We start from the raw sequence: 18,524 nt of genomic DNA, 5'->3' as shown, positions 1-18,524 counted from the left end.
TCCTGGGTGGGGAGGGGAGGGAGGGTAGGGTGTGGGGGGGGGGGGGGGGTTTCTGGCTCACCGCAGGAAGCAGACTTGGTCTCTACCAGCTTAACCCTCCGTGTCTCGTTGCGGATCCTGCCGTCAGTCTTGTCCACCAGGTTTGTGAGGTCATCGATGATCTCTGTAACAGGAGACAGAAACAGAGTTAATTTGGTTCCCTTTTACTGTCAGGTTCTGGAACCCTCGGAGCACTCAGTATCAGTTCCTGGATTTCAACATCTTCTACCCCTCCAACATTTAACTTAAGTTTCTTTCTTTTTTCTTTCTTTATTCTTTTCTTTCTTTTCGTCACTGTTTAAGAACCTCTGCAGCCCATAAGTGCTATAAAGTCAGCCCTAATAGAAACACTGCAGACTCTGGCAGGAAATGACACTGGAGTTGCTGGCAGCCTCAAAGGCCAAGAGCAGAGCAGAGCAGAGCAGAGCGCACTGACAAAAGACATGAATGGCAACGTGTGAAAGCACTCGCCCACGCCCCCCCCCCCCCCCCCCCCCCCCCGAATCTCTCACTGCTTCCGGAATCCACTCTGGCTTTAATCAAGGCCATTTGTAAAAGTGTGTATGTGAGCTGTCCGTGTGTGTCTACAAGTGTGTGTGTGGAAGTGTCTGTTCATCTGTGAGTGTGAGTGTGTGTGTGTGTGTGTGTGTGTGTGTGTGTGTGTGTGTGTGTGTGTGTGTGTGTGTGTGTGTGTGTGTGTGTGATTGTGTGCGTGTGTGTGTGTGTGTGTGTGTCATGATGAACTGAGAGGACGAGACCTTGTGGCGGTTTAACTCTGACTCATCAACCAGCTTGCCCGAAGCGCTTGATTGGCTGACAGAACCACCATGCACAGTCAGGCCTGCCACAAACCACCAGTACCCATCGCTTCCATCCACCCGAGCAGCGGGCCCAGGCAGGGCGCCAGCAGCAGCGGCGGCGCAGGCAGGAACACACACAGGGCAACGGCATGTGGCACAGGCCCTATACCAGTGCGGCGTGCTCAGGAAGGCACAGAGACTGTGGCAGTTAACCGCGCTCATTCACAGGGCTGTGGAAGCGTAAGCTGATAAACAACCTCTGATACTAAATAATCCACTGCCCAATGTGGAAGAAAATGGGCACGTTTTGTAGAGCCAAAAAGACGAGACAAGTGGGGAAAAAAAAAAAAGTTTGACCACATCTAAGGGGCAAACCAGAACAATAATTAACCATCATTACTATCCTGTGTGAAACTCAACAAGTTTACAAGAGAAAGCCTGTTAATTTAGCCACAGAACTCTGCCTTGTTGCTTGTGATGGTCACATTAGCGGAAGCTTCCTGGTTTAAATCCCACGGGGGTCTTACTGCTCCTGCTCCTGTACCCTTGAGCAGGCACTTATCTCCGTGGTTATGATCCTGATTTAGAGTCATGTCCATCTATCTGGACATGAGTGGGGCCACTACTGCAGTGCATTAAATATAGATGAATAAATCAAATGATAAGTGGTGCACACTGCTTTCACTCTACTTCACATTCACCACGCACACCAGACAGGGAGTCTGAAGAGAAAAAGGTCCTCTACTTCACTTGGACAGGGAGATGACCAGACCCTGAACTGGGCCGATAGCGCCGGAGAAATGCAGAACAAATGGAAAACATGGTAAAAATAGCACGCCTCATTACTCTCTCTGTGAGATGCACAAAGATATTTATCGTTAAACCGCATTTTAATTGGCCATTTTGGGCAGCGCCTTCATAGCTCTGTAGACTTGAGCCATGCTGTGTTCTTTCCTTTGGTGTTTTTATCTCTTGACACTAACCTTGTTGAAAGCTTCTTTCAAGAGGGGGAACAGGGAAAAGTTTCACTGCTGGTAGCATGAACAATGAGGTGGACCGCAAAATAAATAAATAAAAAAAGAGACGCTCTACTGACAGAATTTCAATATCTACCACCAGCTCGTTGGAGGCTTTTCAACAGCAACGGGGAAGCATGGCTTTCTTCTGCTGCGGCCCAAGTCACTGCCAACTCAAACAAGTTTCTTTCGGGCCTCCTAAGAAACAATCTGCTGCAGTTGATTGGTAGGGGAGAGAAGTGCTGCGAGCATACTAGAGCACTTTGAATGGTAGTAAGCTGAAATGTAATTGCAACCCCCCCTGGTGCCGAGGCTGTGTCACCGGTGGTATTTCCCGCGGATGACTGCTGTCAGCCGGACTGCCCAAGAGAAACACTTCTGCAATTAACCTTTTCCTCTCCACGCTCTGGGAGGCCATCTTGAAGCTAAGTAAACATGTTGCATCACATATTGCAGATGTTAGGTGCATGTGTTGCAATGAAGGGGGAGAGAGAAGGGAAGAGAGGGGTTGAGGAACAGATGGGGATGGGGAAAAACGGAAGACAAAGCAATGTAAAAAAAATAACTCCCTAGAGAAGAGCACACTTCAGTTTCAGCATGCGGCAGCAATTTCAGCTGAGGGTGAGGACAGAGAGAGAGAGAGAGAGAGAGAGAGAGTGAGAGAGTGAGAGAGAGACAGAGAAGGAAGAAAAACAGACATAATGAGAGGAAAAAGGACTCCATGAAGATGGAGAGGAGCAGGGGAGAGGAGGAGAAGAAAGGAAAGATGTGAAGGGAGGAGAGGAGAAGAAAAGGAGAAGAGAGGAGATGAGAGGAGCAGAGGAGAGGAGAGAACTGAAGAGAGGAAGAGGTGAGGAGAAGAAAGGAAAGAAAAGATGCAGGGAGAGGAGAGGAGAGTAGCTGCTTCCCTCTGCAGAGGTGTGTGTGGGTCTCAGAGTGGTCACTACCCTGGCTACCCCTCTCTCTCTCCTCTCTCTTCTCTCTGTCTTCTCTCTCACAAACATCGCCTCTCCAACCTTGGTGGTTCCAGCGTCATAATTCTTAATTTCCTCCCGCAGCACTCGCTTCAGATACACGACAGCTGCCTCTTCTGGCTCCGACCTGAGCTATCAGCACACAGCAGAGCACAGAGCCGAGCAGAGCCGACCAAGCGCACTCGTTCCAGGCCAAAAGGGTTGTTTATTTTAAATGCTATTATGCTGCGTAAACCTCCAAACCCGCAGTGTGGGAGAGAACACGGAGATCACAGACACACAAAATCACTCACTTTCGCACACGCACACTCACACTCACACTAAATCAACCGCTCTCTAATTTGAGCAAGTACACAAACACCGACCATCCCGCACACATCCGCAAACCAACCCACACAGAATCAATGGCTTGTTCTCTTATTCACACAAAGACACTACACACACAGACACACACAGAGAGACACTACACACACAGAGACAATACACAAACACAGAGAGAGTGACAGAGAGAGAGAGAGAGAGAGAGAGAGAGAGAGAGAGAGAGAGAGAGAGACACACACACACTCACACACACACACACACACACACACACACACAATGATCTCATTAATCTGAGTTTGGCTGGCCCTTGCAGCCTAAGTGACAGGGGAGGACAATCCAAGAGGCCCTGGATCCCTCCTCTGCACTTTTCCAGGGATGGGCACAAAACACAGGCACACAATGCCGCGCCTATCTGCCTGCAGACAGGGGCAGCTCATCGTGTTAGGAGCCGCACGGAAAAACAAGACGTGTGTGCTAAAGGTTACTGTCACATCTTTGCCCCTCAAGCAAAGAGCCCCCCCACCACTTTGTTACAAGAACAAAGCTTCATCAACACGCATGGGGAAACCGTGTCTTTTGTCTTGCTGTCAGCGAGCGGACCATCTTGCGAACGCTGACATGGAACAGAGCAGCCCCTCGGTCAAGGCGAGGCATTGACAAATGAGAGCTCTGACAGCGGCCGACGAGAGAGCCAGGAACCGGGGCTGAAATGTGGTGCTAAAAGCCCAGAGTGTCGGGGAGGGGAGGATGAAGCAGACAATAAATATAGTCATTTAACCGAGAGAAACCTTTGTTTACTGTACACAGCAAATCCACAGATAATGAATGCATTCCTCAATTAAAACGTCCTTGCCACAAACGACAGCTTCTCATCGCTCTCTGCAAAGGAGGGTGGTCCTGCTGCCTAAAAACAAAAACTCTCACGAAAGATGGGAAACCGACTCTAAACGTCCAATTGTGGAACAAGTGGATTCAAGCAAGAAGACCTTTGAGTGAAAACAAACAAGACTGTTTACCCATCACCCCGTGGATTATGCACAGCTTCCTCTACGACGGAGGAGCCGACAATCAATCAGCATCTTAATAAATGCTGTCTAGAATGCCAGCTCTAGGGTCTTGCTCTCTCTCTCTCGCTTTCTCTCTCTCTCGCTTTCTCTCGCTCTCGCTTTCTCTCGCTCTCGCTTTCTTTCTCTCGCTCTCTCTCTCGCTCGCCTTCTCTCCCGTTCCCTCTCCCTCTGAGTAGACGGACATTCTGGAACGTATGGTGGTTAATCTTGTGCTCTAAAGACATGGATTTTGTGGTCTTGCTTTTGTGGATTTTCTTTTAAGGCACAATTAAAGGGCCCAAATAACTCCTGAAAACTGTTGTGTTGAGTGAGACAGTGCTGTTATTCATCACGGACGAGACAGGGAAAGGGACCGATTGAATGTTAGGGAGAGAGAGGATATACAGATGCATCCATTGGCAGAGGACATTCTTTCTCCATCAAAGCAGCCACATAAACAGGGAGATCTTTTTCCCCACTGACGGAGTCATGGCATCCTCACTTCCTTCCTGACGGCCTTGGTCTGGAGCGAGCGGGAACGCTGAGGAATGTTCTGCGCTTGCCCCATGTTCTGCGTTCCGTGCCTTACGGCGTTCACCCCGTCAACAACCAGGTGAACCCCTCCAGCCCGAGAGCGGTGCACATGTCTTTGAGGCTCAGAGCGAAGCCATCATGGAATCGTGTGCCCTGAACGCAACACCAGTTTCCAGGTTGCACCTCACACGCACGAACGTGCCTTCCACGCCATGTGACCCCTGAGAAACGTGAGCGTTCAGGAAGACAGCAATGGGACACAGATGTTCGAACCACATGACATCATCACCCGACGCCTTCACTCTCTTAAGTGCGCCCATCCCTGGGCTCCCTCTCCTCTAAACATGGGCTCTCTGATGGCCTTTCATTGGCCGCCAGCCCCCTTTCTTTTAGAGGACGAGCTGGTTAAACTGGTCCGTTTCCGCGGCCGGGGCCGAGGCCTGTGATCTGGACACAGGCTCTTCCTGCTCTCGCCCGGACTGGGAGTAACGAGAGCTGTGAGGCTGTCTGGAGCGCAGCCGCTTTTCTTTTTTTTCTTTCTTCTTTTCCACAGGATTAAGCTGCCAGTCGTTTTGGGAAGCCCGCTTTTGCTCCAAACCCCGTAGAGAGGGAACGCCACACAAAAGGAAGGGTGGTGCTGACTGTCCATGTCCTGTCATCTCTGCCAGGTTCTGTTTCTCCCTCACTTTGAGATCTTAACACGCGAATCCTCAGGGTTTCCCATTCCATTTCCCCCCCAACCACCGTGAGTCACACATTAAGGCTCACTCACGCCTCTGGTTCCTATTAGCCAGCTGCACTTATCTGGTACTGCGTCACGCGCGATAGTCGTCTCCAGCTTAACGTGTTTGTGCGAGAGGTGTGCGGACGGCCCAGAAACATCGGCTCGACTGTTGCCTGAAAGAGTCCACATGATTTCCCAAATAATGAAGTCATCCGTCTGCGATATGACAACTTGTAATACGTTCTGTCTGACTGCGAGGATGTTTCACCGACATCAAAAGAGGGTGACTCAGGAAGAACGTGGTCCGATGAGATTAAATCAATCATATTAGATTACAGGTCCTTCAAGTATATCGCTAGACATGATTGTGACACACTTTGTAACAGATTGTAAACTGATACCAATACGAGGCCGTATCCATGGCACTCACTGATGTCACACGTTCTGTCAAGCCTTGACTCCGGCTCGGTCCATAATTACATATTTCCTAACACCATCAAAACAGGTCTGGGTGCCAGACAGCGGCTCTGGATGGGGAGTGGACCTGCATTGGTGCCCAAGCCATGGCTCGCACCCCGATCTGAATGAGTGCAGAGGAGTGGCTCGTGTCAGGGGAAGGAAGTGTGACTGAGTGAAGCGTGGGGGAGCAGCTGGTTCAGGTGCTGGGATCCGTCACGGCGCCCTGGGAGGGATTTCCTTCTCTTTTCCTCTCCTCCCTCCCTCTCTCAATTGATTTCTCTCTCGCTTGCTCCACGGAGCCTCTGGATGTGGTGTCGGGCGTCATGCCACTGTGCCGGTCACACGGGCTGCGTCATCAGGCCAACACTGCAGGCAACATCCCTTGCTTCCAGAGCTGGAATCCACACAGAGCTGTGGCGGTGCACAGCAAGGCTGTGTGGAAGAGCGTCTGCAAGTGTTTAAAAGGGTGTTGTGGAGATGAGTTAGGAGGAAAGTAAGCACCCAAGTTTGGAATTTTCAGCAGTTCAGAGTTTTGTAAGATGTGTCCACTCTGTTAGAATCTAAATGTTTTATCACTGATCCTTCATTTCTCAAAAAGCCTCTCTGAAATCAAGTCATTAGTAATGGCAACTCCTAGAATGATACAGACTGTATATTAAACATGTGGACCTTCAAAGGATGCAGCATTTAATCAAGCTTCATCAGTTACAACAACCATCTTCGCTGAGAATGGCATGGGTGTTTTGGTAAGAGGCGGGTTATTAACCACCACCAAATCTTGTCTGAACTTCCCACCCCTTAAACACCCCCCGAATAAGGAGGGCAGCTGAGTCAGTTCTGCATGGGCTGCTGTGGTTTGGGGACTTTTCTAAACAGCAAAACCCCCTCTGGCTCCAGGACATACCATATTAACCATGCATATTATTACAGGACGTCTTCCCATGCCCGACCCCTGGTCCACTGTTTGTTTTCCTTGCCGATTCAAACACAAACTAGCCCTGCGTTAATTCCGTTGCACTTATTCAAAGGATCTTGCCTGAGGAAAGGCAACAAGGGGAAAGAGCTGTGCGACTCACACAAATGTTACCAGTTGGCTCCGGGACTGGAGAAGGTGCCCATGCCAACCAAAACACACCGGCGCTCTGTCGTTCCTGGAACTTCACTTGGACCGCGTGCGATGGACGCACTCTTGACGCGATGATATAATTCAGGGCAATTACTACATTTACAAGAAGTCCTGCTTTGCTGTTGAAGCTTTCAAACCCCCATCCTCACCCCGTGCCCCCTTTAAAATCAGTGTTTTATCGCCAGCGCATGCGGTAAACAAACTCACCCCGAGGGCCTGCCGAATGAGGATTAGTAGGCCTGTACTTTCTGTCAGGACTTTATGAGTTTGTAAACTGACAGTAAGCCCCGAGAGCCTCCATGATCCACTGCCAATACCCTGGAACAACACTCGGGCCCTGCCCAGCGCAGGGAGAAAACGGCGACGGAGCTGAGATTGTTTGTGTGAGCTGGGCTGAGGAGAGTGAAATAAAAAACACTGCTCTCTGCTCGAACGATTCCGACCTAGTAATGATAACATAAAAATGGGAGATCGGCAGTTATTTATTTAGGTGTAATGGTTTATAATAGCAGGAGAAAATGTAACACTGTGGTCAGAATCCCATCTATGGGTTTATTTTTATCATCAGATATGGATTGGCCTTTGCGAGTGGATCAGCTTTACCCGTGCCAGTCATTGTCTAAGTGTCAAAGTGGGGCTAGAAGCCAGGTCACTTAAGCAAGGTGGCTGGCACCCTTACAATAAAGGGCGCATAAATTCACTTCTCCTACATTAAACATCTGCCCGTAAAATGAGCGCGTCTTTGACAACCTTACTTTCGAGATCTGTGAGAAAACAATTGGAATGCTTGGAATACTCACATTTCGTATGAGAAACATGTTACGGGACTATCAACAACTATTCTGAGGTCAAGTAACACAGTGCGTTTATAAACCCATACACTTTATTGAACATTCCACAACCGAACTTGACTGAATCTCCACCGAATCTGTAAACTGACATAATGTGTGCTTGGGAACTGTACAGTGTCTGCTTTGGCAGGTTTCTTCAAACTCCTGTGACATGTGTGACACACATGTGTGGACCACGGACCACATTTGCTGTTCATTAGACCCCCATGCATCAGAGGATGTGTGACGTGGGACATGGCCTTTGCCAGCAGACACGAAAATAACCACCATCACTCACTTCGCCAGACTGTCTGTCTCACAGTTGGGGTGTCGAAAACAGACTCTGGCGGTCTTATACCTCGCGCAACTATGAACAGGTAAAACTAAAAAGGCAAGAGGAACATGAGAAGAAAAAAATGCAGCTTCAGTAAAAAAAAAAACTAAAACCAACTTAAGACAGATGCACATGAGGAGAACTGGGGAAAACAGCCATAGAAGTAATACAACTATGACAACATGGACTTCTTTTGAAAGTGAGGTGATGGAAAAAACACTTCTAAGAACTATGTGCCTGTATCTCTCTCTCTCAAGCTGCTTGAGAGAGTGTGTGTGTGTCTGTCTGTCTGTCTGTGTGTCTCCACTCTGCACTGCCGGTGAGTAATAGCCCACTGACTAAACGCAGTTCCAGCCAGAACACCCTGCGTTTCCAGAACATCCTGCGTGTCTCACATCTGCCCAGATTCCCCTAACTGCTAAATAATCAGCAATCACTCCTCCAATACCAAATCACACTTTCTCACCAATTAGCATATCCTGCAGCCGTTGCCCTTAAACTCACTTCCGAGAGAACCTGGCCTGTACTCTGGGTGCGCTCTCTATCAGTGCTATCTCTGAAAACCACTGCTGATGGGAGTGCTCATGTCTCTTGAAGATTCAGTGTTGTGAAGGTGCCTGGAAAACGGATTGTTGGTGGCTGATTTAGCATCTCTCCAGCTCCGAGGAGGGGGGATCTCCTCCTTTAAAGCCTCTACTTCAAAGTCGATTCGCAAATCGAAACCGTACCAACAGCGGTGCACAGTTCCTGCTGGTTGTCACGGTGAGGCAGGAAGTGAGTAAGAGGAGCGAAGATGTACGGTAGGAGGGGTCAGGGGTGCTGCGAACCTCGCTGGTCAGCTCGGAGCCCCTGATGAGATGGATCTGTCTGTGTCTGTTCAGACTCGGTGGGACCCTTCTGTCACGTCACGCCTGCCTTGAAACCCCAACTCGCTCCACCTCGCTCTGACTTCGATGAGGGAATCCAATGAAAAAAAAATCACGATCCAATGAAACACTATTAAACTGGGACCTGGAGCACTTTGCTCCCTGGAGACTGCTTTTGACGCTCATGCTTTTGCACATTTTGTTGCCATGGGTGAGTGAAAGGGAGGTGCCGGGGAACACCTGATACAATTTAAAACAATAACCCCCAAATCTCACGATGCGCAATAAAAAGAAAACGACCCCTCTTAAACGAGGAAGGATGAGGTCCAAAAGTCCAGCAGTTGGGGGAAGGAGGCGGAGAGGGATGGAAACTGCAGCCAGTTTCTTTCTGAACCAAAGCCCGTCTCTCTTGTTCGCCCTCTCTCTCTCTCTCTCTCTCCCTGTCTCTCCCTCTCTTTCTGACATGTAGAGGGACACGGGAGAAGCCAAGTTCAGCACCAGTACCACATGGCCAGGTGCCACTGAACAATGAGTCTGTAATTGGGATGGGGGTGCCAGCAGAGTGGTTAGGCATGCAGGGCCTTGTCGCACAACATAGGACGGGTTTTAGTGGGGAAGCTGGAGAACCAAAAACCTACAGGACCCACCACCAGCCACCAACACTTTACTACCCTGCTGTTTCAAGAACTGGTCGGATTTCCAGTCAGATCCCAGTTTATGTGCTTAGCTGCCGTTAAAAAACCTCAACCTCACCATGCATTTTCATACTTTCTACACAAGTTTTGCTGTTCGTCTTTTTCAAATGACTAGTTTTTCTTTCAGTGTTTCAGTGTAACTCTCGAGTGTTCAAATACTTATGACTCGACAGATGGTTTTCAGAAGATAGAAATGTTCTTTTTTTTTAAATTGGGGATTACAAAGTCTTGAGGTGTTGGAGCTGTGCTAACTCCACACTCCACCACACCACACATGACGGGCTCTGGATTCCTCGCAAACCAAACAAATCTGGGCATATTTGTCTTCCCCCAACTGAGTGCGATCAGACACCCTGGGATGATGCAGACGTTGCACTGAGTTATGGGGGGGCTACTTTCATCTCTGGCCTGGGCTGCCTTGACCTCCAGAGAGGAACGACCATCCTGCATGTCAGAGCCTTGACCATCACTCACCTCCGTCCAGGCCCCCACATGACCCTGGGGCCATGAGTCACCATGTCACATTAGTATTTAGAGAGGAAACTTACTGGTATTGACAATGATATTTCACAACACAAAGGTCTTGCTCAAAGCCACAAAATTCCCGGGACTATCAAAGTCTATTGATACTACACTCTACAAACTTACTTCTTACTACAAACATACAAAGTGTATGATTCATAATAGTTAAATTATTAATGTGTTTCTGCTGTACACTCATTTATTCCGAGATGGATTACATGTGTTAATGTTGTCAGTAAGGTAAATAACCTTCATTCTTGTCCTAGTTTAGGAATTCTCAAACAATGACTTAATTGGGGATTAGAAAGGAAGTTATATATACACAAGCACACACAAGCTCACCCTCATGGCACGCAACTGGTTGAGTATTTACAATATGTGAGTATGTGAGAAGATGATGTGGGAATATGCAGCAGTTTGCGCAACTGGAAGTTCAGATAATGGTGTGATTCGCCGTCGGATGAGGAAAATGAGGGGGCCATGATCGTTTACTGAAAGAGGAGCCTCCACTGAGGTATAAAACAAATTAACAAAATCTAAATGACATTATATGACTATCCACATAATCACCGCACATACCCCAAACCGCAACACAGAATCCAGAGCCACAACCACCTCCAGGGCAGACCAGGCGTCCTGCTGTTCCCTCTACTGCCCACTGGTGGCCATTTCAATCACACCTCAGCAGAGAGGGTCCTCTACCAAAGCCTACAAAAGCTGCTAAATCTCATTTGTTTGCTACCTTGCAGGAAATAATGTTGTCAATAAAAAAAAAAAAACGTATTAACTGAGGCGAACAAAGTGATCTGAACTGTCCTAAAGCATAGACAGATGGCAGCAGGGAAAGGAATTTAACCCCAAAAGCTGGCATATTCTAGTTTTCCCCTTTCCCCAGATATGAAACAGAATATGGGTAAGCAAAGTCATATAGGCGCATGCAAGAGCGGTAAGATGAAAGGCGAAATGAGATATCCATCTCCCTGAACTCTGTCCTCTGCCCAGGATATCAGTTTCGTGCTACTGTATGCCAAGGCCTTCACCATCAAAAGTCACAAATATCAGCCAAGGGCATCCGAAGCATGCACTTGACCACACTCAGGCGCATACTAGTTATGTGGCCCAGCTGATAATGACCTCACACTGTTTTACAGTTTGAACACGTACACAAAAAACAGGGTCACAGATTAAGCAGACTCTGTACCCTAACAGCATAACAGCACCACAATAACCTATTACCTGCATCTGTAGAACAACTCGGAATAATACCAAGATAACCACACTTCCTCCTGCCAATAGGACGGGTGCTTTAAATTCTTTAAATTTCGCAAGAATGAGAAATATATTTTCAGGACAGATCCCATATCTCTTCACTGCATTACTGAGAGAACAATCTCTTGGGACCCTCCTGGGCATTAACAAGTCTTCACACACATGGTCTGTGTCTGTGTCTGTGTCTGTGTCTGTGTCTGTGTCTGTGTCTGTGTCTGTGTCTGTGTCTGTGTCTGTGTCTGTGTCTGTGTCTGTGTCTGTGTCTGTGTCTGTGTCTGTGTCTGTGTCTGTGTCTGTGTCTGTGTCTGTGTCTGTGTCTGTGTCTGTGTCTGTGTCTGTGTCTGTGTCTGTGTCTGTGTCTGTGTCTGTGTCTGTGTCTGTGGTGAGCTGGAGTTGGTGAACCAGCAGCACTACACTGGTGGTGAAGTGCTGCAGATCAAAGGACTCTGGTGTTTGCATGAGCTTAGCTGCTCTGAGCAGTGCTGTCTGCTCAGCTGGCTTGTATGTTCTCCATGTTAATGGCAAAGAGGCTCATTTGTGAGGCAAAGATGGCTTTTTGATGCAGGGCGCTGGTTATCATGCGCGCTGGTGGGGCTTGTGCTGTTTACTCGATGGATTTACGCATGTGGCGGCCACATCAAATAAAAGATCAAACAACCAGAGAGACAAAGAGTTTCCTCTCCCTTGAAGCACTTTCAGAAATGCCGGATTGATGGGCGATGGTGGTTCCATATTCTCTCCCTCATGGGCCCCCTGCACTTTGAGGGCGATTAACATCAGCCATGACTGGCGAGCTGGTAGGTAACACTATTGCCATTGGCCATCGCTGCAGGTTTCCTCAGCTGTGTAAGCGGAGCATCACCTGACTGCTGATATGAGTCATCTTAATGGGAGATGAAAAGGATTTACTGCTTGACTTTGGCAGCACTTGTGGGGCGCCCCCATATAGCGCAGCTCGCCCATTCTGCTGGCTCTACTGCCGTTTTAAGAAAGTCAAAATAATCATGGTCTGCCTGTTACACTTGGACAAAAAGGAGTACAAAAACGAATGAGGCGGTGTCTTGAGCAATTTGTAGCTGTACTGATTGCCCTGGCAGGTTTTCATAGCGCTCAACGCAACTGTCGATTCTGCTAGCGTGTGCTTCGACTCACAAGCAGAGATTCACTCCAATTAAATTACAGCAACAAACCTCGCCTAGACCTGCTACCATTTACTATAAATCTCAATACGTTCCCCCCTTTTTGCCTCTTTCACAACAAGCGAATGTCCAAATTAAGGGATCTTGACAAACAAATGACTCCAAACCAGGCTAAGAGAACATGTGTACGCCTAGCGGCCTGCCAAGACAAAATCTGGGAATCCCGTCGAGGGAGAGATGGCAAACAAGCTGGCGGATGGAACCCCTTCGTCACATTGCTCTCGCACGCGGGTGCAACGCCCTTCAAGAACTCACCAAAGACACAAGCGCTAATGGGGCATTACTCAATTGAAACGTTAAGAGACTCTCTTGGTGCTCTCTCCGCTCTCACTCTTGCTCCGTCAGCCCTGATGAATAGCCAGTAATGACTCCCTGCTGTGAGCGAGCGAAAGGGCTGCTGCCGCTGTCCAGACAACTGTTCGCTCCCTCTCCCGTTTGCTCACACTCTTGGTAATGGCTATGAAATCAGTGGAAAATGACCATCTCTAGGCTTTAATGGCCTTCACGTGATCACAAAGGAGAAGGACATGAGACTATGCATCAGGGTGCATATTAGGGACCAGAGCTAAATAAAGTGCAGGATGTGTATGGTGCTTTCAGTGCAGTGAAGTACAAGTGTGTTTTCTGCAGCCTTTCGATGAGACCACAATCATGAGTAGATGGGCCATAAACAGGATTGGACCCCTTCTACTTGTGGCACAACTAAACTGTTCTAAAACGTTTTTCAATCAAATGGATGCATCACACAACATAATGCAAGCACAAGACGTTTGAGATGTCAACATCCTGTAAAAGACGCAGATGCTGCAGGAGTGTCTTTAACCTTCTAGAGAAACCTCCTCTGGACCAAATGATAGAAACCTCTTCGGGACCAAATGAGAGAAACCTCCTCTGGACCAAATGAGAGAAACCTCTTCGGGACCAAATGAGAGAAACCTCTTCGGGACCAAATGAGAAGAACTGGCTGAGGCCGGCGGGTGGTTTTACACTCACTCTGTAGTCTGTGGGACAACAGACTAGCCATGCTGGGAGTGAGCCTTCCCTCCTCCACTCGCCCCTGGCATGCTGGATGTGGGCTTCCAAACCGGAGTGGTTAGCACTAAGTAAACAGGGGGAAGGTGGGTTTGTTCCCGCTGTCACTCACTTTGGCTCCTGGAGCCAAACCAGAGGAGGCCAAGGTAGCGCATAACTGTGGGGGAATCCTTTCCACCCTCACTCAAGGAGGGACCTGCCAGCAGAAACTGCAGCCTCACCACATGGCAAACACACTCCCCCCACCTCCCTGTGCAATCTGGGGCCACCTCCAGGGAAATGTTACAGACCCTATATTAACACGTTAATGTCTCCAGCCAGCACATACGCTGAAGGTTAGGCAAGCCTTTTTAAAAGATATAACACTGAAGCGGAGTTGTACATAAACTCCCTTAGTGTGAGTACGTGTGTGTGTGTGTGAAGTGATTTTCTTTTTGTCTTTTTTATTTAAATTGTTTATATTGCTAAAATGTAGTTAATATCTTGTGTGCAGTGGAATGTAAATGAGTTCAACATGATTTTAACTATAATCAGATTGTAATCAAATCTCTAAAGAGTAGTGCACAATATGCGATGAATGACAATATTACTGAATGAAACTGCTTCACGGTTAGTTGCTACTTCTCAAGATAACTGAATTTTTTCCTTGTCACAGGATTTACATTTTGTTGAAAACATTAATAGTTTGACATCTTTCCTCGCTAAAATACAGATAGAAACTGAAAGGGACAGAGAGAGGGGGAGAGGTTACAGCGTGAAATCATGGTTCTGCTTCAATTTTTCTTCTTTTCCATCCCCCCCCCCCTCCGCTTATTAGTTTGTGCTTTCCCTTGGATAAAATGCACAATTGATCGTTTGCAAAAGAGCGCGTCATTGCCAGGCAATCTGGATGTGGTTGTTTGGTTGGGGAGGGAGGGAACCTCTCCCACTCTGCAGGCCTGTGTGTGTGTGTGTGTGTGTGTGTGGGTGTGTGTGTGTGTGTGTGTGTGTCTCTCCAGCCCTGCGTGGGGACATCTGGATGTGATCTGGAGGCCCAGCAGAAAGAGGAGAGGAAAGAAAAAACTCAAGACGAGGTGCAGATGAGCTGAGGCAGTGCGACACCTCGGCCCCAACGCCCAGCTTAGCGCCACGTCCAGCACTGGCCGAGCTCGAGCGTCTGCTCCTCACGATAGATGGGAGGGAGGGCGGGCGTCCAGGGGAGGAGGGAGAGGAGGAAAGAGGGGGACAAAGTGTGTGTGTGGGGGGAAGAAACTCTGGAGGTAGGATATTGTGATGACACCACAGCCTCAGGAATGGTGACAATCTTTCAAAAAAATATATATGGTGATGAATTTTACATGTAATTCCAGTTCAATAATGTATGGGCCTATCAGTGGTCTACAGGTTAACATAAATAATGGCACAAAAATCCAAGGTATGTGTACACTTTTTTCTTCTGGGATACATCAACATTTGGTCTTTATCAAGTGGCAAGTTGAAACTTAACCCTCATCTGCTTGAATGACACATGTCAAAACCAATGAGTGAAAAGTCTACAAATTGGTTGATGGTTGACAGTGGACACAAAAGACCCTCTCATCAAGGAAGACAAAACCATCAAGGTGTAGTGCAGGTCTGTCAGGAGTCCCTCTGTGACGATACACAGAACTCAGCACTGGGCATTACAGAGCACACTGAGCAACGCTTGGTGGAAATTTAGCACATTTAACACAAACATTTAGTCTATTTGTGCTTGTGGTTTCTCGCTAAGCATGTCATTACAGACAGCTCTGGATTTCGCCAATTTAAGCACAGAGAGACACCCACTAACCCTAAACAGAGGAGAGAACACAAAGGCTTTGGGGTCTTTACTTCCAAACTTCTGCTTGCGGTTTTCCAAAATACCCCGTTAATGCTACGAGAAATAAATCAAGTTAGTCTGCAGTATTCTTAACCCACTCCATCCATCTAGGCCCTCTTGCCTGCTGTCCTTGCAGAAGACACAACAGGCAGCAGGGAGTTTTTAATAGGGTCACGGTGAAATGAAGTGTGTTGTTTAAGAACAGTAAATTACCATTAAGGGCTTGATTAAGCAGCCAACGATTCTGCATGTTCAATTCCTCGATGTGTGTTATGAAAACAACCCTAGTTTTAATCTGTCATCTCTTTCATATTCCACTGCAAATTACAAAAGTATTTTTATGTGCGAGTCCCTCTATCGCTCACATCCATGAATGTGCCAGCACCTGCCTTCATCTGCTGCTTGGAACTTCTGGCACCCAGTGCCAAAAAAGGTAACAAGGCAAAAGATTGTTTCCCTTTAGCCATTTTTTCTGCCATTTGTCTCAACATGCGAGAGAAGAATGAGAGTGAGAGAGAGGTGTGAAGGGGTCTCATTCTGTACCGCGCTCCGCCCACCGTGGTCACATAGTTTGCAGAGTTGTAGATCACTCCTTCCTGGCGTCTGGGAATTCCTGCCACTAGCTTTTAATGTGGGCCTCGCTGCTAACAACTGTCACAAGCACACATTTGTTCCAGATGTAGCCAGCCAAATCAAAGCCAAGATCCACCGAAGCAGACTGCGGCCTGGACGGCGGGAATACCTCCTAGATGCTTTATGGTATCCATAAAAATTAAATAAAAGAGATATTCAGAAATCTGCAAACGGTCCTCAACCTCCCACCCACCTCACTTTAACAAACATATCAATCCTCCATCCTGTGGTCACAATGGGAACTCAATTAACTATCCAGCAAGTTCACTTTCCTCCTACCTCAAAGATACGTAAAAAAAAAAGTCTGTGGTCCAGCTCCCAAATATCATTTTGGTTCTGGAAGCAAGGCAGCCTTTGGAGCCGTTCAGGGCCGACATTACGGCAGGATTAGAATTTGATTTATGATCCGAGTGAAAGGTGTACCAAGGCTCCCGTCAGAGATGATCTCATTGTAGACTGAGATCGCTGCACAGCAATCTCCAGCCAGTGACAATGCTCCAGGGCAGTGCCAGGCATGAACAGGTTTGCTCCATTGTCTGAAGCGGCTGAAGCTGCCAAATCAGAGCAACTCAAAATCAGTCAGTAGGCATCTAGCCAGACCGACCACATGCGGAAACATTTAGACAACCATTTTGGTATGTAGCTTTTTTTTTCTTTTTGGGTCCAAAAACCACTATTGGCAGCGCCCACGAGACTCCAATCTCAATATCTTCTTGATGGACACGACTCACTTGTTGAGGTACAACTGCAAGAGCAATGAAAGACGTTTTGGCATTCGGGAGGACAATGAAAAGAACATGACTTAATCAGTCGTGACTTATCACATTAGAATGTAAACTCTTTAGCACATGAATCGAGCGCCACCATGGCTGTTTCTTTCCAGCTGCAATGTCTCATTGTTATCTCCTCCTGACCTTTGCACGTCTCTGTCAAAATGGCCCCAGCGAGCGACTACGTGCGACTGTGTCTCAGAATTACAAACGGCTCGCAAATTCATAGTTTTTCTTTCATTCCGCCCCCCAGTCTGAATGATTGTGAAGAAATGCCACAGCCAAAAAAGGGGCAGTATCCATCTGCTGGACGACTAGGGGAAGTGATTGATGGTGCCACCTTCGCACCGATCTTTTGAATCGGCTCCATTCACATGCGTCTCCCTGGGACTCCCTCTCGGCCAATTCATCACCTCCTGTTTAGCTGAAAGAGCGGAGGTCCCACAGTGTCACTGCTGGCGCCAGGCATCGGCAAGTGACACACCGCCTCACCCAGACAGATACCAGGCCAGCGCAGACAACGTTTGGGAACGGGATTTGATGGATAGTGGGTCTCCCCTAAGATGGAAACAGGGAATCCTCCCTGTTGTACGCAGCACTTGTTTTTTGTTACTTCGTCACAGGGAGTTGTCAATGGGGAGTGGCACGGCAGCCAAACCCTCCTCAAATTCCTAAATACGTCTCGAACAAGTCTCGTCAGTTTCTCAGCATTGAGAAAGTTAACGTCTTAATAAGGCGGCAAACAACAATTGGATGCCAGCTGAAAGTGAAATGAGTTTGAAAAATGGCAGAAATATTTCCACTGGATTCACAGGATGCCGTCAAACCACGGATATTAAGACTTTTCACGGCTGATTAAGATGGAGGAGCACAAGGGCAATATTTCAATAAAAATAAAATTGTGGAAAGATCTGCTCCCTCGACTGCCGACGTGCTTCCACCGCACGGCCTTGCATCATGGCCACGAGACACTGGATATGGCCCGGTGCTGCTCTCTGTTGTTTTTCCATCTCAAGTCAGGCATGAACTCTGCCAAGGTTGCCAAGACGGAACTGTGGCACTACCACTGACCCAGGAAGACTCGACTTTCTAAATATGTGCATGAAGGCTTGAGGATTGTCAAAGGGACGGATGATGGCCCAGGCGGTTCTGTCTCTCTGTGCTGAACTAAAGGACGGATGATGGCCCTGGCGGTTCTGTCTCTCTGTGCTGAACTAAATGAGCCAGTACTTTGTGGTCTCCTTTGAGGAAGTAAAGTTTAGATCAGAGACGCCAGTCAGAATATATCAGATGTAGGATACAATGGTGATACAATTCATTCATAGGAATGTAATTTTAATTGTGACAGGTGAATCAAGCGAGGCGTTTGAAAGCACTAGCCCACAGGTTTTAGTGTAAGATAAGTTCACAAAAAAGGAATTTAGCACCAATTATAGATGACCTAAGAACAGACCTAACAAGTATCGATTTTCTAGAGAAACTACTTTTAGATTAC

At 47.7% G+C, this 18,524-nt stretch overlaps 1 protein-coding gene across 1 annotated transcript in view; it reads right to left on the bottom strand.

Annotated features, from left to right (window-relative positions):
• stx8 (syntaxin 8) overlaps positions 1-18,524 on the bottom strand; it is a 42,183-nt gene that overhangs the window by 9,827 nt on the left and 13,832 nt on the right. The window contains exon 7 of the mRNA XM_080834532.1: positions 62-163. Within this exon, the coding sequence (XP_080690658.1) occupies positions 62-163 (102 nt within the window). The remainder of the gene's footprint in view (positions 1-61; positions 164-18,524) is intronic.

Source organism: Sprattus sprattus (genome assembly GCF_963457725.1).
Source record: "Sprattus sprattus genome assembly, chromosome: 1".
NCBI classification, from domain to species: domain Eukaryota; kingdom Metazoa; phylum Chordata; class Actinopteri; order Clupeiformes; family Clupeidae; genus Sprattus; species Sprattus sprattus.
The sequence above is the reverse complement of the archived record's forward strand: the minus strand, read 5'-3'. Positions and strand labels throughout refer to the sequence as shown.